This window comes from Coregonus lavaretus (assembly GCF_964263955.1).
Source record: "Coregonus lavaretus genome assembly, contig: HAP1_SCAFFOLD_6780, whole genome shotgun sequence".
Taxonomy (NCBI): domain Eukaryota; kingdom Metazoa; phylum Chordata; class Actinopteri; order Salmoniformes; family Salmonidae; genus Coregonus; species Coregonus lavaretus.
In genome coordinates this window covers 12,567-28,747 of record NW_028157784.1, presented here as the reverse complement: position 1 = coordinate 28,747, position 16,181 = coordinate 12,567, and the positions used below count along the sequence as shown (strand labels likewise).

Sequence of the window (16,181 nt, the reverse complement as noted above, 5' to 3'; positions counted from 1 at the left end):
AACATTCTAGATGATTCTGTACTTCCAACTTTGTGGCAACAGTTTGGGGAAGGCCTTTTCCTGTTTCAGCATGACAATGCCCCCGTGCACAAAATGAGGTCCATACAGAAAGGTTTGTTGAGATCGGTGTGGAAGAACTTGACTGGCCTGCACAGAGCCCTGACCTCAACCCCATCGAACACCTTTGGGATGAATTGGCACGTCGACTGCGAGCCAGGCCTAATCGCCCAACATCAGTGCGCGACCTCACTAATGCTATTGTGGCTGAATGGAAGCAAATCCCCGCAGCAATGTTCCAACATCTAGTGGAAAGCCTTCCCAGAAGAGTATAGGCTGTTATAGCAGCAAAGGGGGGACAAACGCCACATTAATGCCCATGATTTTGGAATGAGATGTTCGACAAGCGACCTTTGGCCATTTTAGTGTGTGTGTGTGTGTGATAGAGATATATAAATAATGAACGGAATGGTTTTCATGTGTCCATTCCAGACATTATTATGAGCCGTCCTCCCCTTAGCTGAGGTGTGCGTGTACCTGTACTGGCTGAGGTTGTTGAGTGGCGGAGGAGGGTTACAGGTCAGATAGGTCTCCTGTACAGGCAGTGGCAAAGAGGGTCTACAGAACAACTGCTGGTCCTGAGTCAGATTACTATGAAACGCTTTCTTCTGGGTGATGGCCTGCAGAGAGACTGGGAGAGATAGATTGAGGGAGGGTGGAGAGGGGGTGATAGAGATGAGAGAAGGAGACGGAGAGAGAGTGAGTTAGGGTTAGTATTTATTTTATTTGAGACAGAAGTATACAGTATCTGTTGCATTACATTATATCTACTGAATTCTGACTTATACCTTGAATACTAAACACAGGACACTGTTTTTATGTAACATACAGTGGGTTTACCGGACACAGGTTGAGCCTAGTTATGAACTTAAAATCACGTTCAATTAAGATTCCCCATTGAAATAGTTTTTTAGTCAAATATGCTTAAACTGCGTCCGGGAAACCACCCATAGTGTATAATTAGAGATGTTCATATTTCCCTTTTAAGACGATTCGATACGTATCTAGATACATGGGCTCCGATACGGTACAGGAACGATAGGTTTTAGTTTGAAACGATTCGGTTTGATTAGAGGAACGAATCGATGCGATTCAATGTGATATTATTTGACGCACTAACACATCTATAAATAATAAATAAACACATTCATTTTCCATCCTAAATTAAAATCTGCTACTGATTGAGCTCATGAGCTGGGCCTCTCTGAGCTGGATCTGTCTGAGCTGGATCTGTCTGAGCTGGGCCTCTGAGCTGGATCTGTCTGAGCTGGGCCTCTGAGCTGGATCTGTCTGAGCTGGATCTGTCTGAGCTGGATCTGTCTGAGCTGGATCTGTCTGAGCTGGATCTGTCTGAGCTGGATCTGTCTGAGCTGGGCCTCTGAGCTGGATCTGTCTGAGCTGGGCCTCTCTGAGCTGGATCTGTCTGAGCTGGATCTGTCTGAGCTGGATCTGTCTGAGCTGGTTCTGTCTGAGCTGGTTCTGTCTGAGCTGGATCTGTCTGAGCTGGATCTGTCTGAGCTGGATCTGTCTGAGCTGAGATGTGTGTATGTTGTATGTATGTCTATGGTGTATGTGGGCACCTGAGCTGAGCCATAAGGGAAACTGCACATCCACCATCAGTTAGGGGGAGCAATTTTTGCTTTTAGTCCCCCCCCCCTACACTTTTGATCTAAAACCAAAAAAAATGTGCAGATTAAAAAAAGTGTTAAGAGCAAGTAATGTATAAATATTTATCTTAACAAAATGTGCTATGACATAGCCAATGAATATAAAGCACAACTTTGGATTTCACCCCAGCTCATAATCAAATGGTTTAGACCATTTAGAAGTTGGAGGACTAGGAGTGAGCTTCTCTTCTTCTCTGCTTTGGCCATGCAGCGCGGATAGCAAAAGTGATTGCTGTCCTCATTATGAAATTATCGACTTTATCCTGTATATCTAAAAATGACCATATACACTGATTGCTTAAAGCAAAACTACCAAGACTAATGCTGATGGTGAACCTGAACAATCAAAATAAAAATCTAATGTAAGCCCCGATCAGCATGTAGCCCACCTATAGCCAGACGAGAGTTGTAAACATTTGAACCGGGGACCGACGCATTCATATCTTAAGCATGTGAACCGGGGACCGATGCATTCATATCTTAAACATGTGAACCGGGGACTGATCGTTATATAATGTCGGTCTCTTACCCTCCTCCTCTTTAGGGTCGAGCTGGGTGACTTTGACCTGTAGACGGTCCACTCTCTCTCCCAGTGAGTTCACCCTGATAGCAAATGCCCCCGCCTGCACAAACAGCTCTCCAAACACATCCTCTGCATACTTACCTACACAAACAAAATGTATATTATAGCCTACATACACACATGATTACATAACAAGACACACACACAATCATCTTACAATACACATACATTGTATTGCATTAAGCACTTCCCTAGGTATAAACTCACATCACACATACAGAGTAACTTACTGAGGCTGCCCAGCTGGCGTATGATGTTGGCGAGGCTGATGTTGGTGACACACTCCAGCTCGCTGCGGATTTTTGGGGGGAGCACCTGGCGGCACACATGGCGAGGCTCGATGTTCCTTGTCACCAAAGGCATTTTGGCACCGGAGGTGGGCGGGGGGGCTTCCCTGGAGGAGGGGGAGGGGGAGCATGTGAGAAAGACATACGGAAAGACAGAGAGAGACAGCTAGCACTGGTCAGATAGAGAAGACTTACTGGTCTGATAGAAATGTGTTTTCTAGAACAGACATCGCACTGGGCACGTGGAACAGACGTTGAATTGACATCTATGCCCAGTGGGATGTAGATTAGGGACGCTCTATTTCTAACCACTGTTTCAAAAAGTTACATTTCATTGAATAAGCACCATGTGACTGACTACCAAACAGACACACAGCAGGGCTAAAGCAGAACCAAAACCACAGCCTAGTTCTATTCTGGTCCTTCCTGTCTTCCCTTCAATGTGCATACTGCACACATCTGAGAGGACTGCAAACAATATGGTGGACTGGTGGTGGAGGTTCAAATCACACATAGGGAACAATTGTAAGGATTTATAGCTGGTATGGACATGAATGGAACTCGACTCCATCCAACTCCAGCACCATAATACTGTAATGTACCCAGCAGCCACACGGGGTCACTCTAGTCAACACCAACTCCCATTATAACAACCACAGCCTAATGGCAATTATCCTCGGCTTTTCCAGTAAACACTCATGTGCATTTGCTGTCTCTGCAATGTATAAAACTATAAAGCACTTCTATCGAGTTAAAACAATTGGCCAACTGTCTAGCAAGGTACAGTAGCCACGACTGTCTTCTTGGTCGGTTCATTTCACTTGACAGGCAAGCTCATTGGTCCCATTTGTTTAAACATTTACTGGTTGATTACATGCTTTGGGTGTGACGTAAACAGACAAAAAAAAAAAAATTCCCTGACTAAACAGAATGTTATGAAGCCAGATGATACCAGATGTCACATTGCCAAAACTATGTAGCAGAGATATGTAGCAACAACCTACTACCTACCATACAGTCGAGTGCATCAGTGTAGCAACACCCTATAGTGGAGTGCGCCAGTGTCATTACTTTTACACTGACACAAAAACAAGGTAGCCTATCCCAACTCTGTACCTGACAAATAATAGATTTCTCAACATAAAAACTCAACTAAAGGAGACCTGTTTTAAGTCCTAAGCATAGAAACACACCCAGAAACTGCATTACAATAGTCACGGCTAGGGAAGTTGACATGAAATTTGGGCTTCTCGGCCTTGTCAGTTTAGCAGGAAGTAAAGTTGAAAGCGCCCCTCTCTGTCCGAAAATCGTCGGAGAAAACGATACTTCTATAGTAACTTCAGAAATACGCGATAAATAAACACTGATCGCTTACCTTCAAAACGGCCAATTGTAGAATCAGTCCAATTAGTCTTGTTTCTGTCTTGTTTCTACTTTTCGGAGTATTTCAGCAGCAACAACAATGAAGGTTTACTGTAAGCGGAGAGACTAAGGATAGACCTATCACAAAGACTAGTCCCAGATTTGTGAACTTCTGATTGGACGAGGCTACGACATTCCAGGCGCCGATTGGTTTCTCTCAATCTCAATCTGTCAGCAGCAAGGACATGGCAATTTGGAAGTACAATACGTAACTCCACCAGTGTAGTCGTAAACATCTGTCTTATCTTTGCGTAGCAAGGGTGGAGATACGTAACGCACATTCCAGAGTCTGCTCGACCCGGTTGGAACCAGGGGAGAATTTAGGATTTTAAATTGATGGCCGACCGCAGTACTGCAGGCATTGTTTTCAGAAAACAGGATCGATCTCTATTGTAGTGCATGGGGAAATGGCGATCTTCGTGGTCAATTTTCGTGGATATAAAAAAAATTTCGAACACAATCATGGTACCAATAATTGCTTTTATTTCACCAGATGTATGTCATTGAACCGAAAACTTTAAAGTCACACAGACAAAGTTATAAGCATCATTTAGTTGCTAATGGAAGCCTGCAGTACCTCAACTTGAGATGCTCCATGAGAGGAGGCAGCACTGAGCTAGCCTGAACGTCACTTCCTAGAGTAGCTCAAGCTGTGCATGCAATGTTTCCAAAAACTCTTCCATGTAGCAAGATGGCGACATGCTGAAATGACACTTCCTGATCATCAAACACGCCACTGAGCATTCTCATAAGAAACAATGGGGTGACGTCATCGATGGCTTCTTCCATTTTTTTTTACAGTCTTAGGTTGGAACACATCCCAGGAATGACTGGCATTATGAGAATGAAAAGAAGCTTATTATGCAGAATAGGAGGCCCTCCTGTAGCTCAGTTGGTAGAGCATGGCGCTTGCAACGCCAGGGTTGTGTGTTCGTTTCCCACGGGGGGCCAGTGTGAAAAATGTATGCACTCACTAACTGTAAGTCGCTCTGGATAAGACCGTCTGCTAAATGACTAAAATGTAAAATGTATAAAGGTTTGTAAGTACCGTGTCACCATCATGTTATGCTATATGTGAAATTTTAAAATGTGCTCAAAATTCAACGTAGACTAGTACAATGAAGATGACTATAAAACAACATACAGGACAAATGGGATTAAAACAGTTTTATTGCACTTATAAAATATGAAAACATCTTTGAAATCAATAAATGTCTTCGCATTGCACATGTCGGCAGATAACAAACCCCGCCCCATGTTTCCTAAAAAATATTGTGTCACTGAGCAAATTTCAGCGCTGCCTTCAGTACATCAAAAACTCAATAGAACGGAAACAGTGCTGTACTGAATAACCCGTTGAAAAACGGGGACGGATTGGGTTGTGGGTTCAAAATGCATCGCTTCCCTTTAAATACATCACTCATTGCGTCAAACCATACCCCGGCACACCCATCAAATGAAGCAAACATTATCTCAAAGTCTGTTCAAGAAAGTACAAGAACGATTTGGGAAAACGTGTCATTCAGTACAAACCGTTCTGCAACGTAGCAAACGTCAGTGTTAAGGAGTAGCGAGCTACATTTAGTTCAACTAGTAATTTGAATAAAATGATGCAGCAGCTTGGTGGTAGTTGAACTAAATTCAAATATTTTTAACGATGTAGTGGGGTAGCTAACTACTGGAACTACACACTACTGTTTTACCATGTAGTGGGGTAGCTAACTACTGGAACTACACACTACTGTTTTACCATGTAGTGGGGTAGCTAACTACTGGAACTACACACTACTGTTTTACCATGTAGTGGGGTAGCTAACTACTGGAACTACACACTACTGTTTTACCATGTAGTGGGGTAGCTAACTACTGGAACTACACACTACTGTTTTACCATGTAGTGGGGTAGCTAACTACTGGAACTACACACTACTGTTTTACCATGTAGTGGGGTAGCTAACTACTGGAACTACACACTACTGTTTTACCATGTAGTGGGTTAGCTAACTACTGGAACTACACACTACTGTTTTACCATGTAGTGGGTTAGCTAACTACTGGAACTACACACTACTGTTTTACCATGTAGTGGGGTAGCTAACTACTGGAACTACACACTACTGTTTTACCATGTAGTGGGTTAGCTAACTACTGGAACTACACACTACTGTTTTACCATGTAGTGGGGTAGCTAACTACTGGAACTACACACTACTGTTTTACCATGTAGTGGGGTAGCTAACTACTGGAACTACACACTACTGTTTTACCATGTAGTGGGTTAGCTAACTACTGGAACTACACACTACTGTTTTACCATGTAGTGGGTTAGCTAACTACTGGAACTACACACTACTGTTTTACCATGTAGTGGGGTAGCTAACTACTGGAACTACACACTACTGTTTTACCATGTAGTGGGTTAGCTAACTACTGGAACTACACACTACTGTTTTACCATGTAGCGGGTTAGCTAACTACTGGAACTACACACTACTGTTTTACCATGTAGCGGGGTAGCTAACTACTGGAACTACACACTACTGTTTTACCATGTAGCGGGTTAGCTAACTACTGGAACTACACACTACTGTTTTACCATGTAGTGGGGTAGCTAACTACTGGAACTACACACTACTGTTTTACCATGTAGTGGGGTAGCTAACTACTGGAACTACACACTACTGTTTTACCATGTAGTGGGGTAGCTAACTACTGGAACTACACACTACTGTTTTACCATGTAGTGGGGTAGCTAACTACTGGAACTACACACTACTGTTTTACCATGTAGTGGGGTAGCTAACTACTGGAACTACACACTACTGTTTTACCATGTAGTGGGGTAGCTAACTACTGGAACTACACACTACTGTTTTACCATGTAGTGGGTTAGCTAACTACTGGAACTACACACTACTGTTTTACCATGTAGTGGGGTAGCTAACTACTGGAACTACACACTACTGTTTTACCATGTAGTGGGGTAGCTAACTACTGGAACTACACACTTCTTGGGTGAAGTAGGCACAAATGTACTTTCCTTTTCGGCATCAGACCTGTCTAATTCTCACTTGAAAAACACCTTTTGTGTGTCTAATTCTCACCTGAAACACCGTTTGTGTGCCTAGTTCTCACCTGAAACACCTTTTGTGTGTATAATTTTCACCTGAAACACATTTTGTGTGCCTAATTCTCACTTTGTGTTTAGTCGGCTAAATTACACATTCTGTTAACATCTGACACTGTGATCTGTTGCAATTTGTCGTCTATGATATTTCAGATTTAGATATGATAATTTTTCACTAAGTATTATTATTATATAATTTTTGGATGTATAATATTTTTCTATATTTTTCTATATTTTTCTTAAGGGTAGCTTTAGTGTAGCTTAACTTCTTCTAGTGTGAAATAATTGGTAGCTTGGTAAACTATATTTCAGAGTAGCTTCCCCAACACTAGGTCCCGGTTTCCAGATAGCGATGGAATTTAGGCTTGTGCGTGTTTTAACTCTGCATCTTTCCTACAACGGCCGAAGATGTAACATACGTTTCCCAAAACCCCATGCAGAGAGAACATTCGCTAAGTGCGTCGTTGAGTCATGTGTCAATACTAATAGGATCGAAAGAAAGGCAACGATGCTCTCAGATCAGCTTTCTCCATTCAAATCTTACCTTCACATTAGAATTATTCCACAATACTGACGACGGATCAGCTCCTGGAAATATATTATCACTTATGGCTTCAAAAATTGAGGCGGTTTATTCTAATGCTTACCCTGTAATAATGCACTAAATCAAGTTCTCTTTTGTTTTCGTAACGGTCCCCTTCACACGATGTGATTGAGATGCTTAATATCAAAGATGTTTACAGTCACACCACACCGTTACTGTACCCAGGTGACCTGTCACTATAGAAGGCGGTGTGGCGGTCTGACGTACTGTCTTTTCTTTACTGTCACATTTGTGTGTTTTACGTTACGAGATTGCTATTAATCCCCTTCAGATTACTTTTTTATTAAATTACGATTCTTCAGTTTAATTACGATTCTTCAATGAAATTACGATTCTTCAATGAAATTATGATTCTTCAATGACTCGAGGAGGTGCCATGAGTACATTTACATTTTAGTCATTTAGCAGAAGCGCTTTAGTCATTTAGCAGAAGCTACTAGCTACTTGTATTGCTTTTTGTCAGGCATTTCCATCCCTGTGTGTTAGCTAGTTAGCTTTGGGTCTATCCCGTTACCTCAGAAGTTAGCTAGCTAAGTTAGCCAAACATAGTTACCGTAGCTAGTTAGCTTGTTGACCCGTGGTGTCATGCCAGGCCCTGCCTGACTGCCACACCAGCCCATTGATCCAGCATTACCACTCCCTCGCTTGGAGTTTTGCTGTGATCACAGAGCTCAGCAGTGCTGTAAACTACCGGTCCTAGCTTGACGGAGTCCACCAATACCGAGACTGACAGTCCATGCTTGACTGTGCCAGTCAGATAGCTTCATATAGGCGGGAGTTTCGTGCCCGAACCTTGATACATATTTAGGCGGGAGTCTCGACCCTGAAGCACGACGGGTCGGAGCCAAGGTAAGTATAACTTTCTCTCGAAGCATCCGAAGCTGATACGGAGGCAATCGAAGCATATACAGTGGGGGAAAAAAGTATTTAGTCAGCCACCAATTGTGCAACTTCTCCCACTTAAAAAGATGAGAGAGGCCTGTAATTTTCATCATAGGTACACGTCAACAATTACAGACAAATTGAGATTTTTTATGAATTTATTTGCAAATTATGGTGGAAAATAAGTATTTGGTCACCTACAAACAAGCAAGATTTCTGGCTCTCACAGACCTGTAACTTCTTCTTTAAGAGGCTCCTCTGTCCTCCACTCGTTACCTGTATTAATGGCACCTGTTTGAACTTGTTATCAGTATAAAAGACACCTGTCCACAACCTCAAACAGTCACACTCCAAACTCCACTATGGCCAAGACCAAAGAGCAGTCAAAGGACACCAGAAACAAAATTGTAGACCTGCACCAGGCTGGGAAGACTGAATCTGCAATAGGTAAGCAGCTTGGTTTGAAGAAATCAACTGTGGGAGCAATTATTAGGAAATGGAAGACATACAAGACCACTGATAATCTCCCTCGATCTGGGGCTCCACGCAAGATCTCACCCCGTGGGGTCAAAATGATCACAAGAACGGTGAGCAAAAATCCCAGAACCACACAGGGGGGACCTAGTGAATGACCTGCAGAGAGCTGGGACCAAAGTAACAAAGCCTACCATCAGTAACACACTACGCCGCCAGGGACTCAAATCCTGCAGTGCCAGACGTGTCCCCCTGCTTAAGCCAGTACATGTCCAGGCCCGTCTGAAGTTTGCTAGAGTGCATTTGGATGATCCAGAAGAGGATTGGGAGAATGTCATATGGTCAGATGAAACCAAAATAGAACTTTTTGGTAAAAACTCAACTCGTCGTGTTTGGAGGACAAAGAATGCTGAGTTGCATCCAAAGAACACCATACCTACTGTGAAGCATGAGGGTGGAAACATCATGCTTTGGGGCTGTTTTTCTGCAAAGGGACCAGGACGACTGATCCGTGTAAAGGAAAGAATGAATGGGGCCATGTATCGTGAGATTTTGAGTGAAAACCTCCTTCCATCCGCAAGGGCATTGAAGATGAAACGTGGCTGGGTCTTTCAGCATGACAATGATCCCAAACACACCGCCCGGGCAACGAAGGAGTGGCTTCGTAAGAAGCATTTCAAGGTCCTGGAGTGGCCTAGCCAGTCTCCAGATCTCAACCCCATAGAAAATCTTTGGAGGGAGTTGAAAGTCCGTGTTGCCCAGCGACAGCCCCAAAACATCACTGCTCTAGAGGAGATCTGCATGGTGGAATGGGCCAAAATACCAGCAACAGTGTGTGAAAACCTTGTGAAGACTTACAATGTGATTTTCTGGATTTTCTTTTCTCATTTTGTCTGTCATAGTTGACGTGTACCTATGATGAAAATTACAGGCCTCTCTCATCTTTTTAAGTGGGAGAACTTGCACAATTGGTGGCTGACTAAATACTTTTTTCCCCCACTGTACACACACACACAGAGACTTTGAACCTACCGGTACTTTGAGTGGAGGCAGCGCTGTCCTCTCTCCAGTCCCTCCTGTCAGTACAGCGGGAGGCGGCGTTTCTCAGAGCAGAACCTCCTCATCAAAGTATCCTTCCACTCGGACTTAAACTTGTGAGTGAGGTCCTTTTCAAAAGCAAGCTGAATCAGCTGGGCCTTGCGTCTGTGCAGCATACTGCGCCGATGCTCTGAGAAGACGCTTTTGAGCGTGGAAAATGAGTTTTCACACATTGCTGTGGAAGCTCCTAAAGTTAGGGCAAGTGTGTAGGCTGTGAGAACAGTCGGCATAGCCTGGAGTGCACAGTTGAATGTGCTGAGGATGTTGGCTATTGTCCATTTTCCATCTTCGGGGGGAACCGGGGTGTCAGTCATTTTCTTCACCAGGAACTCACAAGCCACAGTATATTCAGATTCAACCACATCAGTTCCAGCTAATACCAGGAGAGGGGTTACCTTTGATGGGTCCAGGAAATTATCCTCGGCCTCTGGGTTCAAAGCAGCCAGTGCGCCAATGAGCTCGCTACTGCGCTCTCCAAAACGCTCATTAATCTCTCCTTGCACAGCATCGATAACACTGTAAAACAATCTCATGAACTCAGTCTTTTCATCTATGTCACTTTGTGGCTGACCAACTGTTTCTTCAACTGCAAATCCGCGGAGGTTCTTATTAATTGTGCGTCTTCTCTTGCTTGGACCAGGGTCGGTCACCGGCACAGCCTCGGTGGCCGATGCTGGAGGAGTGCAGAGATCCCACAGTGTCTTCACGCAGTCAGAAGCGCTGTTCACAAGTGTCACCGCAGTGAACAAGTCCATATCTTCGGCCTGTAGTAGTCTGTTAGGCGGCTCGAAAAAAAGTGACAACAGTTTCATAACAAGGTGCGCAATGAAAAGAAAACTGCGCTGCGTAATGGCACGGAGCAGCCCCGTAGCCTCGACGCGCACCTCCGCTCCAAGGCCTCGTGTGTTTTCCACCTCGGTCAGTAATGTGGATATGTCGTGAAAACTCTTCACCACAACTTTGACCGTTGCCAAGTGGCCAGTCCATCTCTGGTCCAAGATACGTTTCAGGGTATCGCCTTTGTACAGAATAGCCACGGTTGGCTTCCTGATGAAGTTGTACAGCATGTTGCATACTCCAAAAAAAATCATCGACAGCTGCTTCACTGGACATGGCATGAATCACAACCAGATGAAGTTGGTGATTGAAGCAGTGAATATATGGTATGTTACGATCCAGCTTGTTTTGAAGCAATTTCTGCACACCACCATGCCTGCCAGACATGAGTGATGCGCCATCATAAACATGACTCAGGATTTTGTCCGTGCTGAGTCCGGCGCTGGTGAGCTCATCAATGATGACACCTGTCAGAGCCTCTGCATCACCTTTCTCAGATGTGGCCATTACCAAGAGGCGCTCACACAGACCATAGTTTTTGTCAACAAAACGCACAACTACAGATATGTTTTCTTGGCCTAAAGGATCTTGTGTTTCATCCACTTTAATTGAATACCAGCTATCGCTGACTTGTCTCACTATCTCCTCTGTCACGAGTTTGCTCATCATTTCTATAATCTCGTTTTGTATCTGTGGGCTGGTATAGCGTGCATTCTGTGGGATTGTTTTTGTAATCTGTGTCAGTTCGGGATCTTTGCGCATGGTGTACTCAAAGAGAGACAAAAACAGCACCATTGAGCTATTATCATCTAGCACACTGGCAAAACCAGCATTATGTCCACGTAACGGCAATTGATTCACCACTAAAAACTCCAGCATATCAATTACAGCTGACATGTAGTATCTGTTGCGAGCCAGTTGCTCTGAATTTAAGAGAGTGGAGATCTATTTTCCTGTCTCTCTACGTTTTTCTGAATCTCTCCACATTGGCCCAGGGTCGGACTCCACGGAGCTACTAGCATCAGGCTCAGACTGTCGTCCAGGGTCTCCTTCTCCAACTACAACATCAGGAGGCGTCGGTGTCGTATCCAATTTGGCAGAGGAGACTGTTGGTGGGCTTTTCAACCACTTACGGATATCCATGACGAACTGAAGCGAGTAAGCCGGCGAAAACTCATCCAGCTTTCAAAAATGCGCGGTAACTGTTGAGCGGCTACACTGACGTAGGATACCTCACGTACGTGGCCTAACGTTATTTTTATTAAGGCCGTGATAGGCTGTTGCAGTGTAGATTCCCATCAATCAAACAAAATCACACCATTGCTTTTTTATATTTTTAATGTTTTAATGATAAAGAATGCAACGTTAATGCAACACAAAATTAGCAACTATTATCTACCCCCCCTTAAAAAGTGAAGTGGTTATCCCACTGGCTATAAGGTGAATGCACCAATTTGTAAGTCGCTCTGGATAAGAGCGTCTGCTAAATGATGTAAATGTAAATGTAAATTATAATATAAAATTAAAGTTATTTTTTAAAGAGAACTGTGCCTCAAGTGGGGGGGGGCACAAGCATTTTTGGGGGCGGGCCCGGCCCCCTATGGCCCGCCCATAGCGACGGGTGTGACTGTATATGCCTATCTACAGTATCTATATCTATCTACCTATATATCTACCTATCTACAGTATCTATATCTATCTACAGTATCTATATCTATCTACCTATATATCTACCTATCTACAGTATCTATATATATCTACCTATATATCTACCTATCTACAGTATCTATATCTATCTACCTATATATCTACCTATCTACAGTATCTATATCTATCTACCTATCTACAGTATCTATATATATCTACCTATATATCTACCTATCTACAGTATCTATATCTATCTACCTATCTACAGTATCTATATATATCTACCTATCTACAGTATCTATATCTACCTATATATCTACCTATCTACAGTATCTATATATATCTACCTATATATCTACCTATCTACAGTATCTATATATATCTACCTATATATCTACCTATCTACAGTATCTATATCTATCTACCTATCTACAGTATCTATATATATCTACCTATATATCTACCTATCTACAGTATCTATATCTATCTACCTATCTACAGTATCTATATCTATCTACCTATATATCTACCTATCTACAGTATCTATATCTATCTACCTATATATCTACCTATCTACAGTATCTATATCTATCTACCTATCTACAGTATCTGTATCTATCTACATATATATCTACCTATCTACAGTATCTATATCTATCTACCTATATATCTACCTATCTACAGTATCTATATATATCTACCTATATATCTACCTATCTACAGTATCTATATCTATCTACCTATCTACAGTATCTATATCTATCTACCTATATATCTACCTATCTACAGTATCTATATATATCTACCTATATATCTACCTATCTACAGTATCTATATCTATCTACCTATCTACAGTATCTATATCTATCTACCTATATATCTACCTATCTACAGTATCTATATCTATCTACCTATATATCTACCTATCTACAGTATCTATATCTATCTACCTATCTACAGTATCTATATCTATCTACCTATCTACAGTATCTATATCTACCTATATATCTACCTATCTACAGTATATATATCTATCTACCTATCTACAGTATCTATATCTATCTACCTATATATCTACCTATCTACAGTATCTATATCTATCTACCTATCTACAGTATCTATATCTATCTACCTATATATCTACCTATCTACAGTATCTATATCTATCTACCTATATATCTACATATCTACAGTATCTATATCTATCTACCTATCTACAGTATCTATATCTATCTACCTATCTACAGTATCTATATCTATCTACCTATATATCTACCTATCTACAGTATCTATATCTATCTACCTATCTACAGTATCTATATCTATCTACCTATCTACAGTATCTATATATATCTACCTATATATCTACCTATCTACAGTATCTATATCTATCTACCTATCTACAGTATCTATATATATCTACCTATCTACAGTATCTATATCTACCTATATATCTACCTATCTACAGTATCTATATATATCTACCTATCTACCTATATATCTACCTATCTACAGTATCTATATATATCTACCTATATATCTACCTATCTACAGTATCTATATCTATCTACCTATCTACAGTATCTATATATATCTACCTATATATCTACCTATCTACAGTATCTATATCTATCTACCTATCTACAGTATCTATATCTATCTACCTATATATCTACCTATCTACAGTATCTATATCTATCTACCTATATATCTACCTATCTACAGTATCTATATCTATCTACCTATCTACAGTATCTGTATCTATCTACCTATATATCTACCTATCTACAGTATCTATATCTATCTACCTATATATCTACCTATCTACAGTATCTATATCTATCTACCTATATATCTACAGTATCTATATATATCTACCTATATATCTACCTATCTACAGTATCTATATCTATCTACCTATCTACAGTATCTATATCTATCTACCTATATATCTACCTATCTACAGTATCTATATCTATCTACCTATATATCTACAGTATCTATATATATCTACCTATATATCTACCTATCTACAGTATCTATATCTCTCTACCTATCTACAGTATCTATATCTATCTACCTATATATCTACCTATCTACAGTATCTATATCTATCTACCTATCTACAGTATCTATATCTATCTACCTATATATCTACCTATCTACAGTATCTATATCTATCTACCTATCTACAGTATCTATATCTATCTACCTATATATCTACCTATCTACAGTATCTATATATATATATATATCTACCTATATATCTACCTATCTACAGTATCTATATCTATCTACCTATATATCTACCTATCTACAGTACTCCTGAGTGGCGCAGTGGTCCAAGGCACTGCATCGCAGTGCTAACTGTGCCACTAGAGATCCTGGTTCGAATCCAGGCTCTGTCGCAGCCGGCCGCGACCGGGAGACTAATGGGCGGCGCACAATTGGCCCAGCGTCGTCCAGGGTAGGGGAGGGAATGGCCGGCAGGGATGTAGCTCAGTTGATAGAGCATGGCATTTGCAACGCCAGGGTTGTGGGTTCGATTCCCACGGGTGGCCAGTATAAAAAAATATGTATTCACTAACTGTAAGTCGCTCTGGATAAGAGCGTCTGCTAAATGACTAAAATGTAAATGTACAGTATCTATATCTATCTACCTATATATCTACCTATCTACAGTATCTATATATATCTACCTATATATCTACCTATCTACAGTATCTATATCTATCTACCTATATATCTACCTATCTACAGTATCTATATCTATCTACCTATATATCTACCTATCTACAGTATCTATATATATCTACCTATATATCTACCTATCTACAGTATCTATCTACCTATATATCTACCTATCTACAGTATCTATATCTATCTATCTACCTATATATCTACCCATCTACAGTATCTATATATATATATCTACCTATCTACAGTATCTATATATATCTACCTATATATCTACCTATCTACAGTATCTATCTACCTATATATCTACCTATCTACAGTATCTATATATATATATATACCTATATATCTACCTATCTACAGTATCTATATCTATCTACCTATCTACAGTATCTACCTATATATCTACCTATCTACAGTATCTATATATATCTACCTATATATCTACCTATCTATATCTATCTACCTATCTACAGTATCTATATCTATCTACCTATATATCTACCTATCTACAGTATCTATATCTATCTACCTATCTACAGTATCTATATCTATCTACCTATCTACAGTATCTATATATATCTACCTATATATCTACCTATCTACAGTATCTATATCTATCTACCTATCTACAGTATCTATATATATCTACCTATCTACAGTATCTATATCTACCTATATATCTACCTATCTACAGTATCTATATATATCTACCTATCTACCTATATATCTACCTATCTACAGTATCTATATATATCTACCTATATATCTACCTATCTACAGTATCTATATCTATCTA

The 16,181-nt window shown here is 40.9% G+C and overlaps 1 protein-coding gene across 1 annotated transcript; it reads right to left on the bottom strand.

Annotated features, from left to right (window-relative positions):
- Positions 1-375: 375 nt before the first annotated feature.
- Positions 376-4,099, bottom strand: LOC311124932 (actin-binding protein WASF2-like). The gene is made up of 4 exons (XM_084199027.1): positions 3,970-4,099; positions 2,538-2,701; positions 2,254-2,388; positions 376-688 (listed from the first exon to the last, which is right to left on the bottom strand). Exons 2-4 carry the CDS (start codon positions 2,668-2,670, stop codon positions 420-422), a joined length of 537 nt encoding a protein of 178 aa, XP_084055153.1. The 5' UTR covers positions 2,671-2,701; positions 3,970-4,099; the 3' UTR covers positions 376-419.
- Positions 4,100-16,181: the final 12,082 nt, after the last annotated feature.

Coding starts and splice junctions, on each gene's coding strand:
- LOC311124932 (XM_084199027.1), bottom strand. CDS start 2,670: ATGCCTTTGGTGACAAGGAACATCGAGCCTCGCCATGTGTGCCGCCAG. Junction 2,389..2,537: donor ACGCCAGCTGGGCAGCCTCA/GTAAGTTACTCT, acceptor TTGTTTGTGTAG/GTAAGTATGCAGAGGATGTG. Junction 689..2,253: donor CGACCCTAAAGAGGAGGAGG/GTAAGAGACCGA, acceptor TATCTCTCCCAG/TCTCTCTGCAGGCCATCACC.